This window comes from Lissotriton vulgaris, chromosome 9 (assembly GCF_964263255.1).
Source record: "Lissotriton vulgaris chromosome 9, aLisVul1.2, whole genome shotgun sequence".
NCBI lineage: Eukaryota > Metazoa > Chordata > Amphibia > Caudata > Salamandridae > Lissotriton > Lissotriton vulgaris.
Genome location: NC_141697.1, coordinates 523,312,545 through 523,326,528, shown reverse-complemented (window position 1 = coordinate 523,326,528; position 13,984 = coordinate 523,312,545). Strand labels below are relative to the sequence as shown.

At 40.4% G+C, this 13,984-nt stretch overlaps 1 protein-coding gene across 6 annotated transcripts in view; it reads left to right on the top strand.

The window, feature by feature from the left end:
• The window catches only part of LOC147690360 (uncharacterized), a 178,687-nt gene that overhangs the window by 115,676 nt on the left and 49,027 nt on the right, over window positions 1-13,984 (top strand). For all 6 annotated transcript variants that reach the window (XM_086937993.1, XM_086937996.1, XM_086937994.1 and 3 more), the window contains exon 9: window positions 9,975-10,221. In XM_086937993.1, the coding sequence (XP_086794119.1) occupies window positions 9,975-10,221 (247 nt within the window). The remainder of the gene's footprint in view (window positions 1-9,974; window positions 10,222-13,984) is intronic.

Below are 13,984 nucleotides of genomic sequence, written 5' to 3'. Positions count from 1 at the left end.
AGATATCAAGATAATGATACACGTTCCTCTTGTACCTTTCAGACTTCCTCACAGAAATCCGAAAGAAGAGGACGATCAGAACACAAGGAAGAACGCGTGAAGTCCAAAGATGATCAACACGTTCCAAAAATAAGAAAAGTCAATTCACCAAGAAGAAGGTAGCAAGTGTAAAAATCAGACATGCCGAGGATCTTGAGGACTCAACTCAAGAATGGGGAGTGGGCCCAGGCAATGTTAGACAGCGCAGCAGAAGTCACAATAGCTCGCAAGATCCTGAAGGATCATCTGGAGGCAGTGGACTAAAATGAATGCATTCAAGTTGAAACTGCAGACACCAGGATTAATGTACCCCATAAGTTATATGAAGTAACACTCCCGATGGAGGGGGACATAACTAGGAAAATAAAAGCACTCTTTTGGGAGAAGCTGTCTAAGGGTTATGACATTCTTCTAGCTGAAAAAGACTGGCCACCTGAATTTGTCAGGGAGTGCATACATGGCGAAGACTTCATTATGTCAGCATTCTCAAATCACATTCCAATTCACAAAAAATACATCCATGCCAGAAAATGGGCTGTAGCCCAGGCTCCAGCATTATATAAATATCAAGTAGGATGGGATGAGGACTCTCCTCTCCATAAAATTGAGTTGAAAACTCAACCAACAATGCAAAGACAGTATCCTGTCAAGCAGGAAGCTAAAAAACAGGTCAGTGAGATTTTAAATCAACTTGAATACCAAGGGGTGATTGAAACCTGCACCTCATCAATGAACAATCCTTTGTTTCCTGTCTCCAAACCAGACAATACATATCGTCTAGTTTTGGACTACAGACATTTAAACTCTTGTTGCAAAACATTTGCAGTACAAAATGCACACAGTGCAGCACTGATGAATAACATTGTGCGCAAAAAATATGAAACCACATTAGATATTTCGAACTGCTTCTTCTGTCAAAATATTGCACCTGAAAGCAGGTACTTGGCTGCTTTCTCACTATTGGGGACACAGCGTCATTTTGCCGTCTCCCCCAGGGATTCAAGAATAGTCTAGGGTTATTTTCAGCCAGAGTAACAGAGTTACTACAAACGTATGATGATGAGGCATTATCTTATGTCGATGACATCTATCTTACAGATGATGATTTGGACAGGCATTTGAACAGAGTGAACACCATTATACTTGGGTTTGCCCCTGAAGGGTACAAATTCAATTTTAAGAAATCAAGAGTTGCCCACCTCAACATCCTTTTCTTAGAATACAAAATTTCAAGTGAATGAAAAAGCCTGGCAGCCAACTTTTTAGAATAGTGTGCGCTGCTCCAACCTCCCATAATGCTGAAGAACTTACAGTCAATTCTAGGCTTCCTGAATTTCTTACATTCTAAATTACGCAGAAAGGGTTAAACCTCTCTACGAACTAATCAAACCTGATTTCAAATCAACTAATTGGACTCAAAAACACACAGAAAGTTTGCATTCGGTGCAAACAGACATGTTAGCAAGAACACATTTACGAACACACGATAACGTACGCAATCTTTTTATCCGAATCATCCCAGGGAGATGCGGATTCAAATACCTAACCTTTAATGAAGTTGAAAAGGTACCAATACCTTATAAATCACACTTGTATACACAAGCTGAAATGAAATTCACTTCTACAGAAAAAATTCTGACAGCGGTTCAAACTGCAGTAGCAAAAGAGAGAGCCCACGCACAGGGAAAACGCATAATGGTCGTTATGCCTGTACCTGCCTTAGAGGCAGTAACAAAAGCGACCATTCCAAATTCTAAAGCTTTATATCCGAGATGGATACAATGGGTTAATTCTCTTGCTGCAAGAGACGTTAAATACGTTTTTGCCCCTTACTTGAAGACACAAGAATTTTTACAATACGAACAAGAATGTCCTCTGCCTATTGAGATTCTGCCTCTAGAACAATACGGATGTATAATATATACAGACGGATCAGCACAGCCCGCAAGCGGGGGCAAACAAGCCGTTAGTGCTGTGTGCGCGATTGTTAAAGGTCGCTGGCGCAATGGTAAATTTAGACCCATGGTCACAAAGACATAATCTCTCGGTGACTGTACAGCTCAGCGAGCTGAACTACAAGCATTCAAGATGGCGCTTGAAAATATCGATCGCGAATTCCCCACACTCATAGTGTGCGATTCGTATTACTGCGTCCAGTCTTACAATGAATACTTGAAGAACTGGGTTCAAAACGGTTTTAAAGATGCAAAAGGTTGCACAATCAAGCATATTTTGCTTTGGGAACAAGTAGTTCTATTACAGAAAGAACTACTACTGACTCACGTGATCCATACACTGAGTCATCAACGTCATGGCGTTCACGTTGCAGAGAGTTCATTGGCTGATGAAGCCGCGAAGGCAGCTGTGCAAACGGCTTACGTAGCTGCAATCACTCGAAGACGGTGAAACAATGCTAGCTGTCAATGCCGCAAGCAAAGGCAGCGGAGCTGCGTTACCTCTAAACTATCCACTCGAATATACATACATAATTGATGCAAACTATGTTCCTTTTGCTCGAATCCCTGGAGTGGGGGATAGAGTAATTCCAAACAGAAATCAGAGATGTGCTTTGATTCAAGAAGCACATAGGGGAGAGGGTCTGACACATCAGGGGATCTCAAAATCTCTACTGGAACTAAAAGAGATGTACTGGTGGCCAGGGATGAATGCCAATATTTACGAATTCAGAATCAATCGCGACGACTGCTACAGAGATCATAGCTTTAAATGCCACCAGATACCTGACTACAGTATAGCCAGCCCAGTACAGACACCGCTGTTAGACAGCATTAGACTTTCTACACGCAGACGTCACCCTGGAAGAATGCTGTTTCACAACTATTAGGACAGATTCATTTGGATGTGGCCTCAGCGCTTGGCTGACGCCCGAACTGTTATAAAACATTTGCGAGTCTTTATCGGCACATAAACAATCGGCACGCTACATTTTGACCAGGGTCCTGCGTTTAGCTCTTGAGCTTACAAAGAAGCCATTGGCAGCTTGGGCGTTGCATTGCGGTACTCAACTCCATTCCATCCTGAGGGAAATGCGGTAGTGGAAAGAAAAAACGTGACATAAAGCAATCTATAACAGCTAGACTATTAGGCTCGGGTGACGGGTGGGTCAAACATCTAATAAATGTCCAACGTAGTCTTAACAACCTGCCAAGAAATTCTCTGGGTGGAATCACTCCGTATGAAATACTTTTTGGTACTAGAATGCTTGTCCAGGATCTTGATCGTCACACTTCAGTGGTAGAACAAAAACCCTTTGATATCAAAGACCGTTTGGCTGTTTTGCAGGACTTAAATGAAACACGAAAAGTCTGAGCAACACGATACAGAAGCCAACGATCACTGAATAAAAACCACCTGTCCCAGCAAGACCTGTCTGGATTCCAAAGATTGGGGATCTAGTCTGAGAAAAAATAGCTGACAAAAAGGAATTTGGGCCTTCCTACAGAAAACCAGTACCTGTCTTAGCAATCCACGGAACAAGATCAGTGTTACTGCCGCCCCGTGCTGGAAGAAAGGAGAAAAGGGTTGTGTCCATCGACCTGGTAAAACCACATCATGTGGCTGATAATAAGTAGTAGGCCCAGTGGACTCCAAAGATGTAGCAGATGACCAAATGTTGCTACAATCCAAGAGGTTCAAACTGAGAGGCTCATCACCTTAGAGGAACCTGCAGTAAGAAAAGAAGGACTATGCAATAAAGCCATGGAACGCGTGCCTCTTGAAACCCAAATAACAGTTCGTCAAGAATCACCTGTCTACAATGATGTAACATGTGAAAACACAAATATGACAAAAGATCAAGGAACACCAGTGATTTCAAGTAATCCTGATGCCATTCCAACAATTGACAGAACTGCCTCTGGCTATTTTATCAACTTTGATACGTTTTCTGAGGATCCCAGTGAGCCAGAAACGACACCAGCAAATAAAACTTGCAAAGAAAAAATAACAGAACTCTTTCATCGACTTGAAAAAACATATCTGGCTTCACCATGGGTTGAATATTGGATTGTGTTAGGTGTACTTTTTCTCCTACTTGGCTCATTCTTGTTTTTAGTTTGGGAAAGCTGATAGATGGGAAATATAGTAAAATGGACACAGCAAGGAAGAACATCAACTTGCTCCTGAAGCCACACAAATCATCTCATCGTGAGCAAAGAGACCTGTCATCAGTGAACATCACAGCCGATCCTTTACCTCGTGGTATAGCATGGGACAGAACTGATTTTGATATTTATGGTCCAGTTGAGCTGTTGAAGATTCCACGCCAATTTAAGGTTTCCTTGAGTGACTTTGTTTCACCAAGCACATTTTCTGATGATTGGGACTTTGAGACTGTTATTAACATGATGGCAGATTTAGAAATGTCAGCAAAATTTCCAAAACATGAATAGTTAGAAGGTTCATCAGATTATGAACACATGTATTGATTTAATCACTATGGTCATCATTATTTGCACAAATATGCAAACCCTAGAAATGTTTATACTTACACTCAATGGGAACATTGTCCAACGCCACCAAAAGGTAGCTCAAAAATATTTTATTACAAATTTCCATACTTCTCAGGTTTTAATGTCACAAATCCAGAAACGTTTTACTTTAAAAATGTTAATAAGACAGGAATTAAATGTATGTTGACTAATACCAAGCAAATTTATCCTGCTGCCTTTTATGCTCAACTGTCCACATTAGGTTTTGACTTTTGGAAAGACAACATTGAGACAAAAACTGTCTGGGGCACAAAAGACTGGCAGGTGCAAGGTTTAGAAGCCTTGTTTAGAGCCTGCATCATCTCAGAACAAATAATGTTTTTAAATGACACTGTTCAACAAACATATTGTCTTGGCCTAGCTAAGATAAAAGATTTGAACAAACCGTCCATACCAAAACTCACACCTAATAGTAATGACACTACAGAGGAGAAGGTAGACGTAAAATATATTTTACAACAAAACAGATCCTGATTGGAAAAAATGGTTAATCTGGCACACAAACACGAATAACTGTCAAGGTACATTTCTGAACAAAACACAAGGGTTCACAGTACTTAGGCCAGATCCAAGATATGCCCAGAGACAACATCCAGGGATAGTTACAACATACAGTGTAGGAAAACTATGCCTTGAGTGGCTACAGAAATCCACACTTCCAGAAATAAAACAACACTTAACTTTACTTAAAGATTGCGTTGATTTGAGAGACTTCTTACTAGGGCCCTGTAAACCACGTCATAAATGTTTCATATACGCCGGTATATACGCTGCTTATAATGAAGCATGGAAAGTCACGCAAATGGAAACTGCAGAAGGAAAACGAGAAATTGATCGTATTAATTTAGAGAAAGCTCTCTCTGTAGTTGACAATTTGTTAATGACTCTGTACTCCAGAATTTATTCTTTGAACAGCATTGTATCCTCTGCCAAAGATATATTAGAACAAGACTTGCTCATGTTGCAACATGGACAGTCTCAATTACGTTCTATAATGCTGCAAGGCTGGACGTTACAAAACCTTTGTTCAGGCTACGTGCCTTGTCGTCTAATCAACACCACCTCATTGTTTACTGGATTTAACCTTACAGATAAACAAATCTCTTTGGCACAGAGGGGAGCAGACTATACAGTGCTGAGCATAGAAAAACTGGAAAGATTACCATTAACTGTTTCTGAGAACCCAGTCGTGGAATGAATAATACATGGCACCATCATGATACCAGTGACGATTTTCCAGTTTCAATATTGCTTGAAACACATACCAGCAGGCCTGTATGAAAGGTTGGGTAAAGAATACATTAAGTCGACCTGGGATTTACCATACACACACAGATGTTGGAGTGGGGGAACAGGTATTTTTTAGTGGTATAATTTGTAAAAGCGCACTAAGCGGTACACTTTTGTGTCAGGGTATTAGTTTACATGGAGCCTGCGATGGTTCTTTTACCAACTTATCCTGCAACCTGCAAGGTTCTCTTGCAGCAGTGATAGATCCAGTTTTTAGGCAGCTATCCAATGGTAGCTACATAATGTTGAATGATCACAGCTGTTGTGGAATGATGCCAGGAATAGCCTATCTCGTTAGTGTGTCAGCCAGGGTCACTTGTTGTATGCAAGTATTGTTTCTTAAAAGCAAGACAGACGGGGAGTTGCCGCTATAGCCTTCACTGAACATCTCTTCTATACGAATTGATACTTTAAGAAGAATGAAAGCCATTCTTTTACAAAAAACTGTGCAACTGACCTCGTCCAAAGAGACGTATGATCTGCAAGTTGCAAGGTCCTCTGCAGAGATACATGCCCTATTATCAACGAACTGCCCCATACATTTCGTAGAAATGTTAGGTCGTATCTTAAACATGTCTGATACCAGTGGTATTGCACATGTATTTAAGGCGATTTTTCCGGGACTGTTTGCAACCTTTGAAGCAGTCTGGCATTTTTCCAAACTTCGTTCACTCTGTTTTCTTCGGCCTGCCTCTCGTCTTGGGACTCGTAGCAGGGATACTATTTGTATTTCTTCTGCTCTGATATGGCAAGTCCAGTCACCAGCGATACCCAGACTACCATGGAGAACGCTCTACTGGCTATGCAGTATCGTGAAGGAATAACACAGATTCTTGGCTTGGCTCGTTTGAGAGATCTGAATACCACATGGTTCCTTTCGTTCAGACCAATCTGGCAAGATTGCATCTTACCTGTTCTACGATGCTTGCTTTGTGAAGAGGAATGCGTGTTGGATGTTTGTCTGACACTTCCATCAGCACTGCCAACGGATGTTGACACTTTGCTTGGTTCGTTAACCGCTCATGCATCGTGCTGCCCCCAACGGCTACCAATACTGATGACGGCATTCATTGAGATCTCACCTGCAATTCCAGCTGTGGGTGAGATACGTGGACCAACAGGCACACAGGTACCATCTACTGCGAACATTGCTAATGTGACTGACACTGACAGTGATGCTTCTCATCTGTGAACGATTGAGCTACTTAATGAAGTAGTCCAGCTTTCACCTACTGTGGTAGACGATTTCTTTGCCAGCTTAGAAGATTTAATGTTTTCTCCTGACAGAGAGAATAACTTTTGAAATTAGCCCACAGCGTTCTATCAACTCTGAATTCGACCTTTGCTTTTCAAAAACAATAAACTTGGGAGCTGTATTTTTTAACAAATCTGATTTGGCTTTTTTCAAAATGTAACTTTTTTTGGATCAAAGTAATATGCTTAAAGTAGAACTATTCTTAGAGAACAAGAATTCTTTGAATACTTCCTAGAGACAATATTTGACCTTGTCCGCAAACCAAAACAGTTTATATATTCTGCTATGGGATGGTCTCAACCTTTTATTCTGTAATTAGAGCCATTTCATGAATGTAATTTTCATGATTCATTCAGTTAGCATTGCCTATATCATACTATATGCTTCATATGAAATCATTGCTTTCAAATGCGTACAGTACAAATGCTCATTTTATGTGTACAACCATTTTCAAATGCATTCTATGTATTTCTGGGATTGTAAACACATGCTTTAGATACGTTTAAATGCTTAGAATTTAGTAATGTCGAACATAAGAAAGTGGAGTGGGTGTTGTATAGCATTTTAGGACCCTAGTGTAAATTTCCCGATTCATGCCTTCATATAGGTATGAATCACCCTATCCTTATATAGGCATAGAAATCATAACCATATTTAGACATCGCTGATGCAGTCCAAATACGGCATGACTACTTCCACTAGTTCCGAAAATCCACAACGATTTCTTGGAAAAACTCACCTTCAGCAGTCAGGGACTTCCCCTTGCTTGAATATTGATTTGTCCAAGAACTCATGGAGTTTTCAAAGAACTGCGAGTCTTTGATGAAGTTATTATGTCCAACCTTACCTCAAACTCGGCACCTTCAATGTATAAATATGCCCTCACTTGCCCTAACAAACACACGGTGGTTTGGAGCAGTTCGACTACTTACCCGGCACAGCTTGCCGCATCAAGTGCCGAAGGAAGCCGACCCTCCAGCAGACGCACTCAGAAAGACTGTCATTTCTCTTGCCGAGAAATCCAGCTCCACTGTTTCCAAGCTCCCCTTGTGGGGTGTTGGGAAATCGAGTCCTGAGAACAGAGAGATACCAGACCTCCTTCATTCTAAACAAGGTACGGAGTTGATTAGACCCTAAGAGAAATCTTGGATAGATTCTTGGCAAACAAACACTAAACCTATGATACACCACACTTACTTCTTCCCTCATACTAGACCTAGGTTAGGTACATCGGGGTAAGCGTATTTTAGAAGCACCAGTTGAGTAATTGTAGTCCTTGTTATTTATGTGTGTATCTTATGGCTTAGAAACCATACCATGCTTTTACAGGATTATTTTATACTGCTCTTTTTGCTGTACGCGTTATACTTTACAGCCAGTATTACAATTGTAGCAGTTCATTTCTTCTGCATGAGAAAGAAGACTGTTCAATAAGTAGCTTTTATTGAAAACGCCCGTCTCTCTATTTCTCTGCAATTCTGGTGAAACGAAGCATGCACGATTGACTGAGTATAATATCTATCTATTGTTTCCACGACTCTGAAGATACGGTTTATCTTGGGAAACAAAGTTGTCATGTTTACGCGGTTTTCAGAAACAAATCCTTTCTTGTTTATTCGAGAAAGTTGCTAGTGACCTCTGAGCTAGCTGGCACTCACAGTTAAGTCTAATATATTCGATAGAGACCTAGTCGACATAAGTCCTACATCAATTCTATAGTATATATTATTCCAATGCGCATAGCCTATTGGGAATATAGGAACTACACTACAGGTTTTAGGGTCCCTGAAGAAAGCAGTAACAGGAAATTAAGGTAAACAAGCATGGAGGTGTTTAGGAACATCAATTGATAGCAGATGCTGCCACGGCTTGCCCTTTGGTACCCCTGACACTGACCTGTCCATCACAGGTCTTGAGAGCCCTGAAGTCAGGGGCAGGAAGAGGAAGTACACAGTGATTCTAATGGTGTTTACTTTCGACAATTTGCATTTTTTATCATTAGAATGAAATAGGAGGCGTCTAAGTGGCTAAGAGTGTGATACCACTTTTGCTACCACTGGCATTTTGGTGAAACGCGTCTTTGTATACAGGGATCTTTGATCCCTGTAATTGCCATTACTTGCCATTTCCCTAGCCTCTCAAAAGTAAATAAGAGACTGTTAAGGGGCTGAGGGTGGACAAAGGTAAAACCTAAAATGTCATTGGGGTCAAAGGGTGTGAGATATTCTGCTGGCCGTGACATTTTGGCAAATTAAATTTGTTCTTATTAGCCCGTCACCAATTTACAATGCCCTTGCCATTCTTTGCCCAGCTCAGGGATCCTTCTCTGAATGATCTGTGGTATGGGAGTGTGGAATGAGATGCTAGCCTGTACACAATCAACTATGGGGACAGGGCCTAGCCCTGAGAGCTATATAGCTGTGTAAGCATGCACCACTAATGATACATACATATTTTGTTAAACAGCATTCGATGTATTCTACACATTTGTGGAGCCACACAAGTTAGGAATTGTGGAAGACTACTGTGTAAATAATACTGTATATCACACTGTTACTGTAAACATAGTCAGGCTGTGTCTAGACAGATGACAACGTATCAAACAGCGAACTAGAAATATATTTTGTTTTAATAATTTACTGCAATACTATTTTGTAGGCCAGGTGCTGCAGGCTTCCAGACTGAAGGCACTTTTAACTTCCCCTATGCAAGCACATAACAGAAATGAATACTGACCAAACTCCAAAGATATATGTGGTGAAATATTGTGCTAAGGTCTTCACAAAGAGACTGAATGGGTAAACCTATTTGATACATGAGGCCGAAGGCCTCAACTTTTGCAGCAACGTCTTCTGATATGTTAAATTGCTCTGTTACAGAAATTGATGTCATTGGAAAAGAATTTGCGGACTACGAAACACTGGATGAATTTGTCTCCTCCCTTGGAAAGCAACAAAAAGTTGTTTTCCTAAAGAAAGACTGCCGAACTGTTGAAACATTTAACAAAAGAGTTGCTGTTGATCAGAGGAAATACAACATGAAATTCAAATATGCATACATTAAATATGTTTGCAAGCATTTTGGAGATTACAAATCAAAGAGTACAGGAATTCGTCCAAATCAAAGGTATGCTTACGTTCTGGCGTTCTTATATTCTGTAGACTGTGAAATGTCGGGGGAATTTGATTCAATAAGCTTTATTCGGTTAAAATGTGGCAACCATAAAAGCAAAAGTACAGGCAGAAATAATAAAATCCAGTTACAAATTCATTAAACAGGCAAAATACAATCACAATTCTTGTAACTTTAAAACATCATACTTTTCCTTGCATGGATTGATCTGAAAATAAATGTTGCAGCATAAAAAAAATCTCGGGCTCTCTAAGTGTAAACAGTAGACTCATAGCAGCATTTGTAGTTATGATGTGATATTTTTTAAACAGAGGTTTTAAATAAACAATTCGAAAGTTCAAGTACAGATCGCACAGGAGAAGAAAGTGCAAGGTGCTTTGTTTTGTATGCCCATCACATGGGCAAGGGGAAACTGGATGCTGTTTCACACTAGGAAAGGCTACTAAATGATGGACAAGGCCCAGTTTCATTCTTGTTAGGACAAAACGATGTGAAGGTCTTGTTACTAGTGTCAGATAGGTTTGAAAACCATCATAATCTAAATAGGAATGATAAAACTGATATGTTATTTGCTTCCCTACAGATATCATCCTGCGCTCCTTCCTTTATAACAAGAACGTATTCTTTATCTCTTGTTTGGTCAACTCTGTTACTTCACTTGGGTTACCCAGGGTTGTAAGATTAAATCCGTCTTTGTACGTATGTGCTATATTAACAGTTGTCTAATCGAAGGCAATCTTCGATGATCACTTTATTAAATAGTGTCTCTTCTTTCAACCATATTGATCTCCAAAGCAGAAGGGGTCTAAGCGCAATCAGGTCTGACAGGTAATTAAGCCCCACTTTGCAATGGATTAATTCAGAGGACGCTGAAGTAGGCAGACAACAGAATTTTCCTCAATTTGCAATTCTTCACTAGAATGGTGACCCCATACCCCTGCTCCGTATAATGCGATAGAGGTACATCTAGCTTTGTAGATATGTGTCATGTCTTTAATTCGGCGATGCCCTAATTTGGATGCAAACCTGAAGACCTCATGCACACTATTTGACATCTAGCCCGGACATTAGAAATCACTCGTGACCATTTACCGTCAGCAGAGAAAGATATCCGCAGGTAGCAGAAATTGTCCACGGTTTGCACTTTTTGCCCTTCTATAAAAAAGGATTTTGTCTTCCTGGGTTTCGGACCACAGATAATGTTATAAGTTTTCGTCTTGTTGATCCGCAGCTTCCTCCTGTTAATAAAATCAGCGAACCGGTCTATTAGCCGTTGTAGGCCTACCGGCGTTCGGGATAAAAGTACAGCATCATCTGCTTAAAGCAGAACTGGTACATCCTGGCCCTCAGCTTGGGAAGCATCCGACTGTACCAATTTAAGTACTGTGTCTACTTCATTAATAAATAGAGTAAACAGCAATGGTGCTAGGACGCAGCATTGGCGGATGCCACGTTTAATTTGGGGGTGCATTTGCCCCTTTGGCCGTACCGTACTGATGCCAATAGTTTGTCATAAAGCCTGGCTAAAAAATAAATATTGGACTCTGGGGCTCCAAGATTAAGTAGAATTGGCCAGAGAGTAGCGTGGTCCACTAGATCAAAGGCGCTGCTAAGGTCAGCAAAACATAAAAAGAGGCACCCTTGCTTGGCACAGGTATATTTTCCAATTAAATGTTCTAAATTGATGCACTGTTCTTAGGTGCCCAGCCCCTTTCTGAAACCATATTGAGCCTGTGTCAGTATCCCATTGTCCTCAACCCACTCCTCCAATCTAAAAAATAAAACCCTACTCATCACTTTTATTGATGAATCCAATAAAGAAATTGGCCGGTAATTCTTGGCTTCAGATTTTTTACCCTTCTTATAGATGGGTATAATAACCCAATTCACCCCCAGTAGTGGGGGCTCCCTCCATCACTGCGGCATTAAAAACTTTGGTAAATATCAGGCCCCCAGAGGACAAGCATGTTTTATAAACATCTATGGGTACACCGTCCGGGCCTGGTGCTTTCCCTCCCTTGTTGCTTCTAATTCCTCGCTCGACCTTGGCAAGGGTAATGTTTAAGGGTATAATGGGCATAGACTTGGGTTTATAAAGTCTTCAGTGTTATTATCTCATGGGTTAAAGATACTGGAAAAATATGCCACCCACGCCTCACTGCTAACATGGCACAACAATTTGGGAACAAAATCATTTTTAAGAAATGCCGAGTTAACCATTTCCCAAAACAACTGATTATTAGATGTATCTGCAGCCAAAGATAGTTTATCCCAAGCCTCCTGTTGGAGTTCTCTCTTCTTCTGTTTTTGTGTTAGTTTATATTCTAATCTCATTTTTTAACTAACACTATATCCCTAGGGCTGCTAAAGAGTGCTTGTTTCAGCTGGTTCAGTGAAAGGGTGCAGGCATGATTGAACCATTCCCTGTTCTGAATGTGTTTCCTGCTCGATGAAGTAGTTAATATCTTGTCAATGGAAGCCCTTATTTTACAGAAGTTGGTTAATATCAATGCTGATTCAGCTCCAATATCTAGACTCTTAAATATCTCATTACTGCATTCTAGAACAATATTTTTTAATATTTAGTCTGGGTTGATACTTTTCCATCTAATTCTGGTACCGTTCGGTCTACACGGGACAATATTACCTCTGGATGTTTGTTGTACTGTAGATCTGTTGCCCCACGCAGCTATTGACATAATAATACAATTATGGTCACTAAGTAACAGTCATCACCTACATCATTCCTGAACCCACATAACTTGGTCATAGACAAAGTACAAATTGGCGTATTAAAATCTCCGACCCATACAACTTCGAAGTTGATATTTACTTCTTTGCCCAGATCACCTATTTCCATCTCTAATTCAATAACTACTTTATGACGGGTAGAATCAAATACATTATTGTAGAAGTTTATCAATAGGACATCCCGACTGTCTTTATGGTACATCCATAATATCTGCGAGTGACACCCTACGTTCATAACCCTTTCAACTTCCAGGGGCAATTTATTTGACATAAGTATTAGCAGCCCTTCCTTCTCTCTGCCAACCAAGGAATGCGATGCTGGTAGACCATATGATGTAAACGGATGTATGACGTTACAATGCATACTTTTACAACGCCTACCTTTACAACGCAATTTTTACACCGCAACATCCATTACAACGCATACCATTACCACGCATGCCATTACAACAAATTCTTTGAAACTACCTTTACAACGCATTCCACTACAAAGCATACTACCTTTACAACGCATACCATTACAACGCGTAACATTAGATTACATGTAAGGTAAGTGTTGGATAGTGTTGGGGTTAAAATTACTATTCTAACTCCAGGAGGTGCAACAGTAGGGTAAGTGTTGGATAGTGTAGGGGTATAAATTACTATTCTAACTCCAGGGGGTGCAACAGTAGGGTAAGTGTTGGATAGTGTAGGGGTAAAATTTACTATTCTAACTCCAGGGGGTGCAACAGTAGGGTAAGTGTTGGATAGTGTAAGGGTACTATGTGTTTTAATGCTATGCGTTGTAATGGTATGCGTTGTAATGACTGCGTTGTAATGGCATGCGTTGTGGTGTGGGTTGTAGTGTCATGCGTTGTAATGGTTGCGTTGTAAATGCTTTCGTTGTAATGGATGTTGCGTTGTAAAAGTTTTGTTGTAATGGTAGTGCGGTGTAAAAGTTGCGTTGTAAAGGTTGTTTCCCTCTTCAAAGTAAACACGATCAGTACTCCAGGTTTCCTGGAGA